General features: G+C 46.1%; 1 protein-coding gene across 1 annotated transcript in view; it reads right to left on the reverse strand.

The window, feature by feature from the left end:
* nrde2 (NRDE-2, necessary for RNA interference, domain containing) overlaps window positions 1-17198 on the reverse strand; it is a 78412-nt gene that overhangs the window by 49206 nt on the left and 12008 nt on the right. The window contains exons 3-5 of the mRNA XM_078234468.1: window positions 11818-12006; window positions 9677-9823; window positions 1661-2126 (exon numbers count right to left, since the gene is read on the reverse strand). Of these exons, the coding sequence (XP_078090594.1) occupies window positions 1661-2126; window positions 9677-9823; window positions 11818-12006 (802 nt within the window). The remainder of the gene's footprint in view (window positions 1-1660; window positions 2127-9676; window positions 9824-11817; window positions 12007-17198) is intronic.

Below are 17198 nucleotides of genomic sequence, written 5' to 3' on the forward strand. Positions count from 1 at the left end.
GATTAAAAGAAAAATAACCAAGGAAATGGACAGCATTCGATCAAAGTCTTCCCTCTGCAGCAAGGTTATAAATGTATAAAAATATACTAGCAGACAAAGTCCACGTGATTGTCTGATACCGACATCATTCAGAACCCCAAATACAGAACGCTGCAGGTTTCTATCCGTGACCTTCTATCTCAGCTCTCTGGGTCAGTGAAGCAAGTCTAAACAGCCCAGTTTGCCTCCATTTCCTCTCCCAGCTAAATTCACAAGCAGAGAATCTACAGATGAAAGAGTGTGTAACTTCTCCATGGTCTACCAAGCCTAAGTACCAAGTCACGGCCAAGAAATTTAAAAAAAACTCTGTTTCAGCGTGGGAACAGCAGCTATAATCCCAAAGAGAGCAGCAGCATCCAGTGACCAAGAAAGCCCCATTCCTTTCCTTTAAAGTTTATTTATTAGTGTCACAAGTAGGCTTACATTAACACTGCAATGAAGTTACTGCGAAAATCCCCTAGTCGCCACACTCCGGCGCCTGTTCGGGTGCACTGAGGGAGAATTTTACCATGGCCAATGCACCCTAACCAGCACGTCTTTCAGACTGTGGGAGGAAACCGGAGCACCAAGAGGAAACCCATGCAGACACGGGGGGAACATGCAGACTCCGCACAGACAGTGACCCGAGGCCGGAATTGAACCTGGCGCTGTGAGGCAGCAGTGCTAACCACTGTCACTGTGTTGCCCTTGTGAACAAACATAATTAACAAATGATGGGGCAATGAGCTAAATTCAAAAACTGGGAAGCAACGAGACCAAATACAGCAGCCTGTGTTCTTACCAGCCGAGGTTAAAAGCCTTCCCCATTACCTCATTTCGTGGAGACAGAATCTCATCGTTTGGCCAAAGGTCACATGCCTTGACAAAGACATCAATAAATTGGTCACACCATCTCCTGCCAGCTAACGGCCATATTGCCCAGGCAAGCGGATACACCGCCCCGCTGCCGGCTAACAGCCATATTGCCCAGGCAAGCGGATACACCACCCTGCTGCCGGCTAACGGCCATATTGCCCAGGCAAGCAGATACACCGCCCTGCTGCCGGCTAACGGCCATATTGCCCAGGCAAGCGGATACACCACCCTGCTGCCAGCTAACGGCCATATTGCTCCAGCAAGTGGATACACCGTCCCCTGCCAGCTAACGGCCATATTGCCCAGGCAAGCAGATACGCAGCCCCCTGCTGGCTAATGGCCATATTGCCCCAGCGAGTGGATACACTGCCCCGCTGCCAGCTAACAGCCACATCGCCCCGGCGAGTGGTTACACTGCTCAGGTGAGTAGCCACATTGCCCCAGCGAGCGGCCCTGCTGGCATTGAACAGCCCCGCTATGCGGTCCTGGACTTCATTCTATTCAAACTCATTTGTTCCCAGGACCTCAAAACTATGAAATTCTTTCCCTCCCGCACTCTTCCACCACTGTCAGAAAAACAATGGCTTCCCCAACAACGCAATTGATCTCATTCTCTACTTAATAGTTTCCTCCATGAGGGTGTTCTGCACCTTGGCTACGCACCGACATCTCTCAGCAACAGAGGAGTTTGGAGTGACGTAATAGGCACAGCCCACCCTCAAACACAAAGTGAATTCAACAAGCTGAGAATGTCTCAAACACCCACCTGAAAATGAACAAACTCCATCCAGGTTCTGACATTGCCAGGGTCCTCTCTCAACGTTCTATTGAACTTCTCCACTCTGGCCATGGTAGTGGAGTTGATCTTCTCACTGCTGTCCAGGGGTACTCGTGCCTGCTCTGCCTGCACCTCTTGGCCTTTTCCCTGTAGCCACAGAGTGGTGGATGCATCATAAATCCCAAGTGGATTGAAGGAGCTGATGGTACCGGAGGATTTACTGTCATTCTCGACCCAGTCTGGAACTCGTATGAAGGAGTTTGGACCAGGCACAGGAGTGTCCTCTCCGCAGCGAACAGAAACAGTGTCAGTGCTCAGGAGCTGAAGGCTGGACTTGCTGTAATATCGCTGATCTCTTTTCTTTGCCTTTTTCTTTGGTCGGGATGAATCTTCCCAAATAATGTGCTGCTTTTTGGTGTCGAGGCCCAGACAGATATCCATGCTCCTCTTATATCTGAAATATATATATCACCACATTGAACCACCAATCAATAAATACACACAAAGCTAATGCAACCTGGTGTAAAGAACATTCTGAATACCCCTTAACACCCTCGCTCAATGTTAATGCTACTGAATTGGTTGGATGAGAAGAATGATGTTAATCTCAATGTGCTAGACGCAAAAACTATGCAGAATTTATAATATTTAGTGCCTCAGGTATTGTAGGGGATCCTATCTGCAGTGTGGTTTTATTTGATGGCAAGGTCAGCATTTATTGTCCATTCTTAGCAGCCTTGGAGAAGTGCGCCCATTCCAGTATTGATGGCAGTGAATAGAATTGTCATTTATATATTACAAGTTCTGTAGTCCCTCCGTTCAAGCAGAGGCAAGCTCAGTGGATACAATCTTCAGGGAACTTTAATAGCCACCCCCCCTTCCCCCCCCCCCCCCCCCCCCCCCCACCCCCCTCTCTCTCTCCGGAAGTTACTGATTCCTGATTTTCCATGTGGAATCATCCGACTCTCAACCTTGATATCCTATTTAACCACATATTCAGGGTGGCATTGTGGTCAGCACTGCTGCCTCACAGCAGCAGGGACCCAGGTTCAATTCCCAGCTTGGGTCACTGTCTGTGTGGAGTCTGCACCTTCTCCCCACGTCTGCGTGGGTTTCCTCCGGGTGCTCCGCTTTCCTCCCACAATCTAAGGCTGAGCAGGTTGAGTGGATTGGTCCTGGTAAATTCGTAGGGTTATGGGGATAGGGTGGGGGAGTGGGCCTGGATAAGATTCTGGTGCAGACTCAATGGCTGAATAGCCTCCTTCCGCACTGTCGGGATTCTATGAGATATCCATTCCATCTGTCTATTTTCATCATAGATACTTTTCGTATATCCCAGGTCACCCTCTGACCTAGACTATTTCTATCCAGCCTCTCTTCTTCGAGATACGCGAACTCACCCAGAACTCTGTCACTCTAACCAGCACCAGTGTCATTCACCCTTACCCTGTGCTTACTGACTCTCCTCCTCCTCATTCACCAATCCCTCCATGGCCTTGTTGCTCCCCATCTCTCTAACCTCTTCCAGCTCCACAACCCTCTGGGATCTCTGTCGTCCTCCTGCATACTCTGGATTTTAGAGCACTCTGTCATAGGAGGCCATTCCTTCCCCGGCCCAGCCCCAAGCTTTTGCAATTCCCCCCACGTCGCTTTGCTGCTGCCTCACTCTCCTCTCCAGAGAAACTCCTCTTTGATCAAGCTTTCGGTCACCAATCCTAGTCTCTTCTTGTGTGTATCAAATCTAGCTTCATTTGACTCCTGGGAAGTTCCTTGAGACATTTTACAACATTAAAAGCACTGTTTAAATGCAAGCTGCTGTCATTACAGCTCACAATGCCAGCAGTCCATCATCTATCCTTTACACTTCTATTCGTCTTTATCTACGAGCTTCATCAGTTAGCATGGTCAGGTTACTCAAGGGAAGAGTGGGGGAGAGGTTATCAGTGCCATAATCCACTCCTGTCCTCAACTGAGACACAGGAAGCCTGGGTGGCCTTCTCTCCCCAGCCCAGGTATACAGATGTCAATTGCACCATTAGCCTAGAACAATGACCTCAACACAGGTCAGGCATTGACCTTTGGACCTGGAATTAGAACCACATTCCATTCATTTCTCACAAACCTATTGGGCACTTGGATAACCTTAGGCAATGCCATGGGTGCTAGGCAACATCAGGTGAAAAGGTAGGATCAGCGTACAGGATGATCGTGGGGATCTTAATGCCATGGGAAACATCCAGCACTTGCTTGGGTTTATCAGGTAATGTGGATCCAAAATGCAGGCCTAGGAATTGAGAAAGTTAATTGTTCATGGAATCATTGAAGCTTACTGCACAAAAGATGGCCATTCAGCCCATCGTATAAACCCAGAAACATTTACGGCACAGAAAGAAATCATGCAGCCTATTGTGCCCAGGCTGAAGAGTTATCCGCCCTAATTCCACCTTCCTGCCTTGGCTCATAGCCCAACACCTCAAGTGCACACCCATGTGTTGTCTTAAATGTGACAGAGAGTTCCTGCCTCTTCCACCCTTTCAAACAGAGAGTTCCGGGTGTAAAAAGTGCTCAACTTCCCTCTAATTCAGCTACAAATTACATTAAATCTGTACCCTCTGGTTACTGACTGCACTGTTATAGCTAACAGGTCCCTCCCTATTCACCCTATCCAGGTTCCTCAATTTTATATCCCTTAATTACATTTCCTCAGCTCCAGCCTATCCAATCTTACCTCACAGTTAAAATTCTCCATTCCTGGTGACATCTTTGTAAACCTCCTCTGTTCCCTCTCTAATCTGATCACATCCTTCCTGTAATGTGGTGACCAGAAATGTAAGCTGTACTCTGCACAGTACTGCAGCTGCAATCCAACCTGGGAGCCCATCCCACCAGTCCATTGATATCTTCATGCAATCTACATTTTCCTTCCTAACAACCACATGGCCAACTTGCATATCATCTATAAGCTTCTCAATCATAGCCCCTACATTTTAAGGCTAAATCATTGGCATGTATACCAAGGAAAACAAGGGGCCTAGTAGTGAGCCCTGCTAAACCCCACCAGAAACATCCTTCCAGTCACAAAAACCATTACCCTTTGCTTCCTGCCAGTGAGCCAACTAGTCACGTTGCCTTTGATTCCGAAGTTTGAATTTTCTGACTACGTGAGACCTTGTCAAAATCCACGTATCCTACATCAAGCACTCTACCCTCATCAATAGGTGAACTAGGGGGCATAGCCTCAAAATAAGCGGGAGCAGATTGAGGACTGAGTTGAGGAGGAACTTCTTCACCCAAAGGGTTGCGAATCTGTGGAATTCCCTGCCCAGTGAAGCAGTTGAGGCTACCTCGTTGAATGTTCTTAGGACAAAGACAGACAGATTTTGGAACAGTAAAGAAATTAAGGGTTATGGTGAGCGGGCAGGTAAGTGGAGCTGAGTCCATGAAAAGATTAGCCATGATCTTATTGAATGGTGGAGTAGGCTCGAAGGGCCAGATGGCCTGCTCCTAGTTCTTATGTTCTAACCTCTATCTCTCTTGCTACCTCTTCAAAAAAATTCAATTAAGTTATTCAGACACAGCCCTCACTTAACAAATCCATGTTGACCGTCCTTGTCTGAATTGTGTATCTTTAAATGACAGCTTGTATCGTCTCAAATGTGTCCAGTAATTCGCCAACCATGAAGCCAAGATGACTGGCCTGCAGTTACTCATCTATCCCTTCTTCCCTTTTTACACAACATTAGCAGTCCTCCAGCACCACATCACAGAGAGAATTGGAAAATGATGGTCTGAGATTCAGCCAACTCTTCACTTCTGTTGAGCGCGAGATACAAACAAAGAACAAAGAACAGTACAGCACAGGAAACAGGCCCTTCGGCCCTCCAAGCCTGTGCCGCTCCTTGGTCCAACTAGACCAATCGTTTGTATCCCTCCATTCCCAGGCTGCTCATGTGACTATCCAGGTAAGTCTTAAACGATGTCAGTGTGCCTGCCTCCACCACCCTACTTGGCAGCGCATTCCAGGCTCCCACCACCCTCTGTGTAAAAAACGTCCCTCTGATATCTGAGTTATACTTCGCCCCTCTCACCTTGAGCCCGTGACCCCTCGTGATCGTCACCTCCGACCTGGGAAAAAGCTTCCCACTGTTCACCCTATCTATACCCTTCAGTGGGAAAAAGCTTCCCACTGTTCACCCTATCTATACCCTACATTTCATCCAAGTTGGTGCTTTAGCCACTTTCAAGGATGCTAGATCCTTAATATTTTGTCCTTGCTAAATTCATCCCATCCAATATTTCAGGCTCCTCCTCCTCCTCACCTTCAACAGCTGCTCCATCCCACTCTTTTGCAAAAGCACAAAGAATTCATCAAGAACCATGCCTATGTGGTTTGCCTCCACACACAAGGTACCCATTTTAGTCTCGAACTAATTCTACTCTTCCCTCAGTTATCTATCCTCTTGTTCTGGAGGTATTTCTATACCGTGTGCACTGGCTCTTTGAAAGAGCTGCTGAATTAGACCAGACTCCCCCTGCTCTTTTTCCCTAGCCCGCAAAACTTTGAAAATTTATTTGATTTATTATTGTCACATGTATTGGGATAGATCAAAAAGTAATGTTTCTTGCGCGCTAGACAGACAAAAATATACCATGAAAGTTGCTGCGGAATCTGCTTCCGCCATCATTTCAGGCAGTGAATTCCAGATCATAAACATGCTGCCACTTTTTTCTCACGCACCCCAATGGTTCTTTTGCCAATTATATTAAACCTGGGTCCTCTGGTTACTGCCAGTAGAAACAGTTTCGCTCTATCAAAACCCCTCAATCTTGAGCCCATCTATTAACAACTGCTTAATCTGCTCTGATTCAAGGAGAACAATTTCTGCTTGATTTCATTTATTGTCACATGCTTTGGTATACAGTGAAATGTATTATTTCTTGCGCGCTATACAAAGCATACCGTTCATAGAGAAGGAAAGGAGAGGGTGCAGAATGTAGTGTTACAGTCATAGCTAGGGTGTAGAGAAAGATCAACTTAATGCAAGGTAAGTCCATTCAAAAGTCTGACAGCAGCAGGGAAGAAGCTTCTCAACTCTCTCCACAAAACTGAATCATTAATACCATCAATCCTGGAATCTTTCGGATCAATCTCCTCTGTACTCTCTCCAAGCTACTGATTGGAATTTTAAAAGGCTGAGCATGGGGCAAGAAGATCATTTTTGCTGTTGGACTGACCCCAAAACACCAGGTCTATTCTCTGGCTGGTTCTCAGTCAAGGCAACAACAGCAACACTATAAATTTGTGAAGTATCCCCAGACCAGTATCAAAGCAATCATGTGAAGATACAATGCGTGGGAGAGCCTTCTTAATAGGAACACAAGATTAGACCATTCAGCCCCTCATTACTGTTCTGTCATTCATCATTTACCCTATATCAAAAATCCCTCTCGATCTTGAAAGCTCCAACAGGTTCCCTCTATCCCCAACCTTTCACGTGCCGCGTGTGTATAAAAACGCTTCCCAATTTCACTCTGAATGGTCCAGGTTTCATTTTCTAATGGTGCTTTGTCCTTGGATTCCCCTACCAGAAGAAATAGTTTCTTTGTATCTACCCCACCAAACCTTAATATTTTATACACCTCAATCAGACCACCTCACAATCTCTGCACTCATATCAATACAAGCCAAGTTTATGCAACTCGCTTTCATAATTTAACTCTCTTAAGCCCTCATTGTGGATAAATCCAAATTGCCAATAGGGCGGCACAGTGGGTTAGCACTGCTGCCTCACAGCGCCAGGAACCCGGGTTCAATTCCCAGCTTGCGTCACTGTCTGTGTCAGCGTGGGTTTCCTCCGGGTGCTCCGGTTTCCTCCCACAGTCTGAAAGACGTGCAGGTTAGGTGCATTGATCCGAACAGGCGCTGGAGTGTGGCGAATAGTGAATTTCGCAGTAACTTCACTGCAGTGTTGATGTAAGCCTTACTTGTGACTAATAAATAAATTTTAAATGTTAATCCTTGCGCAGGTGTATTGAGGCTGCGCGTATAACTGCTGTCTGAAAAATCTACAGCAGCACAAGGATGAGACTCTGACGCTTTATTTGTGAAGTTTAACCAGACAAACTCTCCTACCCTCTACAGAGATAATTGACGTGACAAGCCTCTGCTAAGCATCATCGATCTGGACACATCCCATTTGCTACTGTGTGAAAGTGGTCAGACTGCAAGGACTGCAATTTCACAATTAATGAGGCGTTTCATCTCATGGCTAATTAGGTTTGCCTCTTGGCATTGACACTGAGCATTGTTCAGGAGTCAGTGAAGTTGGGGGGGGGGGGGGATCATGGGCACTGAGGAAGACACTCCATTTGTGCACACTCTATATATGAAGTGACTCCTTGAGAAATTAATTGCGTTCGAGTGACTGGGTGTTCCAAGTCACAGAACTTTTCCACCTTCAAATAAATGAGTTGTGGAGCATCCATCAGCAAATCCTCCCATTTAAAAATACACGGTTTCTCTTGAGACATGGTTGGCACTAACAGGCTGCAGTTATTCCGCTGAGATGCCCTGTGGACTTAGTGAGCCATGTCAGAGCTCTTTAAAATTCGTCAAGAGTCACGGGTAGGATGTAACAGAGTAAAATTGAAGCTGAACAAAAATAATTTCTGCAATTACACGTTATAGTTAGGTAATTATAACAAAAACCTGGAAAACTAACAGAGTCAAGCTTTAACTATGGAGCAGACCATGGCAGACAGAAATAGTGAGCAACATTGTCAAATTCACGAACCGAATTGATATAAAAGCACATTCAATATAGGCAAACTTTCCAAGACTCTTCACAAGAACAACATCATAGAATCCTACAGTGCAGGAGGCGGCGATCTGGCCCCTCGAGTCTGCACCGACCACAATCCCACCCAGACCCGAACCACATAACCCCATGCACTTACCCTAGCTAGTCTCCCTGATACTAAGGGCAATTTAGCATGGCCAATCCACCTAACCCACACATCTTTGGACTGTGGAAGGAAACCCACGCAGACACGGGGAGAAGGTGCAAACTCCACACAGTGACCCAAGAGCCGGGAACGGAACCCAGGTCCCTGGCGCTGAGGCAGCAGTGCTGACCACTGTGCCACAGTGAGAATCACGGCTGTAGAGTTTTGTTATGGATTGGGGCAGAATGGTGGCACAGTAGTTGGCACTGCTGCCTCACAGGGCCAGGGAGCCGGGTTCAATTCTGGCCTTGGGTCACTGTGGAGTTTGCATTCTCCCCGTGTCTGCATGGGTTTCCTCCCACACGCCAAAGATGTGCGGGTTAGGTTGATTGGTCATTGTCCCTTAATGTCAGGGGATTAGCAGGGTGATATGTGGGGTTAAGTGGATAAGGCCTGGGTGGGATTGTTGTCGGTGCAGGCTCGATGGGCTGAATGGCCTCCTTCTGCACTGTATTGATTCTATAATCAAACAAAAGTTGGGATCAAGGCAAACAGTTGATGCAAGAGTGTTTAAAAGTTCAATCAAAGACAAGTCATAAAGATAATCTTAAAGAATGAAACTGTACTGTCTGATAGGATGGTAGATGCGGAGTCAATAACAGCTTCCAAAACAGAATTGGATAAAAACTTGAAGGAAACAAGTTGCAAGAAAATGGGTAAAGAGCAGGAAAATGGGATTAACTGGATTGCTTTTCAAAAGACCTGGCATAAACTTGATGGGCTGAATGGCCCACCTTCTGTGCTGTGCTATGATTAAGAGGAAACTAGATAGACACCTGGCAGAGAAATTGACTGAAAGATAGAGTGATGCGTGGCAATAGGTAACCTCTTGTGGACTGCCCAGATGGAATGCAATTTCCTCCAGTTCTGGACTGGGTGAAGTCCTGTGTTCCTCAGTAAAGTGCCCATTCCAGACAATATCACACCTAGTGGCGTCAGTCCACATAAAGAAGGAAAACATGACTGAATTTAATCCACAGCTCCTCTTGTTACCAGTACCTTGCCAGGTCTCCACGATAGAGTGATTTGTACTCCCAGTTGGCAGGGTCAGCCTTCCTATCAATGCAGAAAGTCTGCACAATCTGCGTATCGAGGTCATCCAGCCACATGAATTTACCCCGAGGAAGATCAGTACTGGCTTCAGACCTGCAAAAATAACAAAGTTAATTATCGCTCTGTGTTTTAAGCATGATCTGTGAAACGTGTGGTTGAAGACTGCAGCGAGGTGGGTGTGCATCTACTCTGGAATCTCCTTTCTCAACTTAAAATACAAAGATATTGAGTTTAGCCAATTTAATTTAGGAGATTGAAATTTGCACGTCCAATGGGGAGCCTGATTTTCCCAAACCTGCCGTTAGGTGCCCTCCTGCTCTGACTTTCCCCATCCAAGAAAGTGGCTTCCCAATTATTCTCCAAGACGTTCCCAAACTGTTCCCCTTCACACTCAGAAAAACTCCAGACAACAGCGCAAAGAAGCACCATTATTGCCCTGGGATCACTCACCTGCTTTCAACATTTCCTATGCAGCCCAGGGACTGGGGAGGAATTAGGACATTTGTAGTTATTACCGTCCCCATTCTATTACACTGCTCTGATGACACAGAGGGTTGGCAGTTTATATTCAGGGTTCTAGAAAACTAGTCCTACAGCTAACAACCAGCTGTGGTACAAGAACAGCACACAGTGATTTTACAGCTTCCTTCACCAACCGTGGAGACAACCTGACCAAAGTCAGAAGGCCTGCCATGTGAAGGACATATTGACAAATTTACACCCTGCCAAGGCACACGGCCACACAGCAACACGCTGGAGAATCTTCCCAGGCCAATTTGCCCAGCATCCAGGCACTAATCACTACAAACCAGTTAACTTGATGGGACATGTAGTTTGTATGCCTGACACAAGGCTCCCGAAGCTGCTGACCTACTCCGAGCTCGGTCATGGTAGGGGACTCCCAGGAGGATAGCAGAATTGCCTGAAGAGGTCAAACACACCCGGCGACTCATGGGAGACTCTGTCTTGTGACAATGGAGAAAGCTCATGCGGGAAGGCGTGACACATTGAGATGGAAAGTGCAGAGAGGAGTTGAGGTGTTGGAGGGAGTGCACAAACCATTAAACAACCCACCTACTCAACCTTCCATCACCACCTGCCCCACATGTTGCAGTGTCTGCAGATCGCGTATTGGATCTATCAACCATCTAAGAGACAGGGTGGAAGTAAGTCACCCTCAATTCCGAGGAACTGCTGAACAAGAACAGCATGCCTTCTAATTTGGGAACAAAAGAGGAACCGGAGTAGGCCATTCAACCCCTTGAGTTTATTCTCCTATTCAGTCAGATCACAACTGAACCGTATCTCAACTCCACGTGCCTGCCCTTGCTCCATACCCCTCAATACTTTCACCCAACAAAAATCTCTTTCAACTTCAAAAGTTCCAACTGACCCACTATCGACAGCCTGAGTCTTTCACACTGTGCAATCAATGTGCCTCCTGGCTTTGCTTCTCAACGGCCTAGTTCTAAATTTAAGATCATGTCCCCATTGCTCTCAGTCCTCCCCATCAAAGGAAAGATTTTCTTGCAATCTACCCAATTGAATTCTTATAACATTTTACCAGATATAAATTACTGCATTCAGCTGGGCAATGCACGTCAGCAAGGATAGAATAGCCCTGAAGAGATGCAGGTTCACCAGAATGATACCAGTGTTTTGAGGGTTACTTTGGGAGGACAGATTGCATAAATATAGGTTCTTTTCTCTTGAGTTTAGAAGGTTGGGGAAAGCAGGGGAGGGGGAATCTAATCAAGAAGTTTAAAATGTTCAAAGAGTTCAACAGAGCTCTCAGAGAAGCCATTCCGATGATGGGGAAAGTTAGAACAAGAGGGCAGAATCTCAAAGCTGGAGTTCAGCCATTCAGGAGGGAGGTCAGGAAGTATATTGTTCACACAAAGGATAGTGGAAATTGGTCATTCTCTCTCCCCAAAAGGCTGTGGATCAAGTTTGACACGGACAGGTTTTATACTAATGTTCAGCACCAGCCAAGAGAGTAGAACTCAAACCATGACCAACGCCCTTGCTCAAGCTCTATTGGCCCCTGTCTGTGTATGGACTTGACAAAGGACATTAACTTTAATCACCTCGTTGCACACGTATCTTTGGCTTTATCTGCGAGTAACTCAGGATCAGGCTCGCTGTTGGTCTGATTCTCTCTATTTTTCCTCTTATCTTTTTTGTGTTGCCGATGTTTCTTCTTTTTCTTCTTCTTTTTGGCTGGGACATCCTGCTCGCCGTGGTCCAACACACCCCCAGGTAATTCGGAACAAACACTGAAATGGCAGGACAAAGGTGTGGAAATTTAATCACATGTAAAAGCGTCGTCCAATTGCCAGCTGCATCCATTTTAATATCATCATTCACTCCTGACTTCTTCAGCCACACCCCCTCCCATCTCTGCTTCCCCCTCCCCCCCCCCCATCTCTGCTTCCCCCTCTCCCCCCCCCCCCCCCCCCCCTCCCTCCCTCTCCCCCCCCCCGCCTTTCCCTTCTATCCTGCCCATGATCTAAAGCAAATCCCACATCAGGAATTCAGCTAGTGGAGGAAGCAACCTCCTACTGCTTCACCACACAGTGCTTTAATGATTATCCTGAACTAACCAAATAAACGGCTCTATCAATGGCTTATTTCAGAAAGGCCATCTAGACTAGAAAGTGTGTCTGACATGGGTGGTTGCAGGGTTTTGGTGCCACTGGGTAATGGGACTGGTGGTCCCACTTCTGCCAAAATAAGTATGTCATTGGCTATAAAAAGCTTTCGAGGTTATGAAAGGTGCTACATAAATGCAAGATCTTTCTTTATGTGCTAAGTTGCAAAGCAGGAAGAAATCCTTTTTATTCAGTGCTATGTCCTTCCCCAGTGAAACATGAATGAAATAGCCAATCTCAAAAAAAGGCAAGTTATCCACGATAAAGCTTGTGAAGATGAAAAGTCAAGGTTTTATCTGTCATCCCACCTCAAAAACTATTGCTGGATGCAGAAGGCATTCTTGTGTGAGCAGACATGTATAAATAACAGAACTCAGGATACCAAATCTCTACGGCGACCACATATTCGTCAATCACAAAAGATGGGTTAAGATCCACCCACCAAATATTCATAAATACTGTGACCGGAGATATAGCTGGTACCACCCTGATTTGATTTATTATTGTCACCTGTATTAACATACAGTGAAAAGTATTGTTTCTTGCGTGCTATACAAAGCATACCATTCATAGAGAAGAAAAGGAGAGTGTGCAGAATGTAGTGTTACAGTCATAGCTAGGGTGTAGAGAAAGATCAACTTAATGCGAGGTAAGTCCATTCAAAAGTCTGACAGCAGCAGGGAAGAAGCTGTTCTTGAGTCGGTTGGTACGTGATCTCAGACTTTTATATCTTTTTCCCAATGGAAGAAGGTGGGAGAGAGAATGCCCGGGGTGTGTGGGGTCCTTAATTATGCTGGCTGCTTTTCCGAGGCAGCGGGAGGTGTAGACAGAGTCAATGGATGGGAGGCTGGTTTGCGTGATGGATTGGGCTACATTCACAATCTTTTGTAGTTCCTTGCGGTCTTGGGCAGAGCAGGAGCCATACCAAGCTGTGATACAACTAGAAAGAATGTTTTCTATGGTGCATCTGTAAAGGTTGGAGAGAGTAGTAGCTGACATGCCAAATTTCCTTAGTCTTCTGAGAAAGTAGAGGCGTCAGTGGGCTTTCTTAACTATGTCAGCGTGGGGGGACCAGGACAGGTTGTTGGTGATCTGGACACCTAAAAACTTGAAGCTTTTGACCATTTCTACTTTGTCCCCATTGATGTAGACAGGGGCATGTTCTCCACTACACTTCCTGAAGTCGATGACAATCTCCTTTGTTTTGTTGACATTGAAGGAGAAATTATTGTCGCACCAGTTCACCAGATACTCTGTCTCGTCATTATTTGAGATCCGACCCACTACAGTGGTGTCGTCAGCAAACTTGAAAACCAAATTGGAGGGGAATTTGTCATAGGTGTATAAGGAGTATAATAAGGGGCTGAGAACACAGCCTTGTGGGGCACCGATGTTGATGATCGTGGAGGTGCTGTTGTTGCCGACCTTACTGATTGTGGTCTGTGGATTAGGAAGCTCAGGGTCCAGTCGCAGAGGGAGGAGCCGAGGCCCAGGCCACAGAGTTTGGAGATGAGTTTTGTGGGAATAATGGTGTTGAAGGCTGAGCTGTAGTCAATAAATAGGAGTCTGACATAGGTGTCCTTGTTATCTCGGTGTTCCAGGGTTGAGTGCAGGGCCAGGGAGATGGCATCTGCTGTGGACCTCTTGGGGCAGTAGGCAAACTATAAGGGTCCAGGCAATCCGGAAGATTGGAACTGATTTGTGCCATGACTAACCTTTCAAAGTACTTCATAATGATGGATGTCAGAGTCACCGGCCTATAGTCATTAAGGCACATTGTTTGGCTTTTCTTTGGTACTGGGAGATGATCGTCTTCTTGAAGCAGATAGGGACCTCAGATTGTTGTAAAAAGAGATTGAAGAGGTCCGCACATACCCCTGACAGCTGATCCGCACAGGATCTGAGTGGTCGTCCGGGTACCCCATCCGGGCCAGTCACTTTCCGTGGGTTGACCTTCAAGAAGGCTGCTTTGACATCTGCAATGGTGACCTCAGATACAGGTTCATCCAAGGCTTCTCACACAGGCCTCTTGCTCAAAACAGGTATAGAATGCATTGAGCTCATCAGGGAGGGGTGCGTTGGAGCCAGCGACTTTACATGCCTTCTTCTCATGGCCTGGTAGAAAGGGCAAGTGGGCAAGGCATCCACTTTATCTGATTATTCAACTGTTAGGTAACGATAGACTTGTGTTTGTAAAATGTGGCAAATGCATTTGAAGCATTGCAAAGTGTCTCACATTGTAAGCTGCTTTTGAAATTTGCTTGGAGCAAAGAAACTCTTCTTCACTCAAAGAGCTTCTCAGAGTGACTCTCTCAAAATTCTCCAGCCCTGCTAGGAATGTGATAGCTCAGACCAAAAGATGGTGATCCTGGCACATGGAGAGTAGCAGTTATACCTGGATCCCTGGATGTGGCACCCAAATCTCTGCACCAAGGAACAAAGAAAATCACAGGAACAGGCCCTTCAGCCCTCCAGGCCTGCACCGACCATGCTGCCCGACTTAACTAAAAACCCCTACCCTTCCGGGGACCATATCCCTCTATTCCTGTCCTATTCATGTACTTGTCAAGATGCCCCTTAAAAGTCACTACCGTATCCGCTTCCACTACCTCCCCCGGCAACGAGTTCCAGGCACCCACTACTCTCTGTAAAAAATCTGCCTCGTACATCTCCTTTAATCCTTCCCCCTCGCACCTTAAAGCTGTGCCCCCTAGTAATTGACTCTTCCACCTTGGGAAAAAGCTTCTGACTATCCACTCTGTCCATGCCCCTCATAATCTTGTAGACTTCTATCAGGTCTTCCCTCAACCTCTGCCGCTCCTGTGAGAACAAACCAGGTTTCTCCAACCTCTCCTCATAGCTAATGCCCTCCATACCAGGCAAAATCCTGGTAAATCTTTTCTGTACCCTCTCCAAAGCCTCCACATCCTTCTGGTAATGTGGCGACCAGAATTGAACACTATATTCCAAGTGAGGTCTAACTAAGGTTCTATAAAGCTGCAACATGACTTGCCAATTTTTAAACTCAATACCCCGGCCAATGAAGGTAAGCATGTCATATGCCTTCTTGGCTACCTTCTCCACCTGCATTGCCACTTTTAGTGACATGTGTACCTGTACACCCAGATCCCTTTGCCTAGCAATACTCTTAAGGATTCTGCCATTTGCTGTATATTTCCTATCTGTATTAGACCTTCCAAAATGCATTACCTCACATTTGTCCACTGGGCAACTTCCCTTGTTTCATGTCTATCTGTGTCTGTTGTGGATTAAGAGAAAATGACGGCTACAATTATTCCCCTACTCTGTATGACTAACGGGATGGTGAAAAGCCATGTACATAGAACTTACAGCACAGAAACAGGCCATTCAGCCCATGCCAGTGTTTGTGCTTTACACAAGCCTCCTCCCATTGTATTTACTGCAGCAACCCCTGTAGCCATAACCTTTTTTTGAGTTTATCTAGATTCGCCTTAAATACATCTCTGCTGTTCACCATAACCACTCAACGTGGTTGCTAGTTCCACATTCTAACCACTCTACAAAAGGGGAAAAAATTATTCTAGTACCTTAAAGTAGACAAAGCAAATGTCGTGTTCTACAATGGGGTTTTAAAGACATTCTGCTACAACAGTTGAGATGGTATATCGATTTAAGTGGTTTTACAGAAAAGCCAAAGCTGCAGTGATTGAATCAATGTTGTCCTAATTTAAGCCATCCCTCAGTGACAGCCACTCAAAGCATCAACATGAAAATACATTCGGGGATTGCTAAAATATTTTAAAGCCACATTTCTAAACAATGCTTTTGCTGAGATTTTACAGACTACAGTGACCCTCAGATAAAGTAAAGTCCATCCATCTGCTGCTTTGAGAAAGAAGAGATTTCAGGAGGCAATCTTACAGAGATATATAAGATCTACTTCTGGCCTACTCCTGCCTATGGTTCCTATTATAGATCTTGGGGCTAAAGGGATATGGGGAGGGGAGGGGGGGGGGGGGGAATCAGGATATTGAATTTGATCAGCCATGATCAAGATGAATGGCGGAGCAGGGCAGAATGGCCTCCTCCTGCTTCTAGTTCCTATATTTCTATCTATTTAAAAGGGGGATTGATTGTAAAACTGAAACAAAACTTGGAGATTCTGAGTGTGTCTGTGTGCTGGAGTTTGCTCATATCATAGGAGCTGTGGGAGGCTATAAAAACTCTCTAGTGCAATAGAAATAACCAACCTATTGGCTGGTGTGAAGATGGCAATGGCCATGGAAGGAGTGCTCACATCGCTGCCAGTCAGATTGCAGGAATCAACCTGTAAATCCTCAACACTGCTCCCCAAGAAAGAGTGCGAAGATTTGGAAACAACAATAACAACTGGGATGGGCTATCAGGAAGTGTGCTTGAAGCCAGAACTAAATGATGCAGCTGAACGATAAGGTTCATGTTCCAGGTGACTAAATAAACCAAAGGTAGCTGGAGAATGAAACATACATTTTTGATTTTTAAAATGCTAAATAGCCACGGCACCAAACGGCCCCACTGAGTCCTGAGCGTGCAGAGATTATTGGCTTCCTCCCACATCTACTTTAGGAACCACACATTTTAAGCACCGTTATCAAACACCTCGAAGCGATGGGATGGGTGTGCTCGAATATTCCCTGCTATTCCCACAATGGTCAAAAGCAGAAGCTCTTCCCCTCAGAATGAAAGGAGAAAAAAAAAATACAGCAGTCCGTTAGCAACCAGCCGACAACCGGCCCAGCTGTGCAGATAGCAAACAGAAATGAGAAACCAAGATGGGAATTAATTCCTGGGAGGGC

The sequence above is a fragment of the Mustelus asterias genome, chromosome 18 (genome assembly GCF_964213995.1).
Source record: "Mustelus asterias chromosome 18, sMusAst1.hap1.1, whole genome shotgun sequence".
Lineage (NCBI taxonomy): Eukaryota > Metazoa > Chordata > Chondrichthyes > Carcharhiniformes > Triakidae > Mustelus > Mustelus asterias.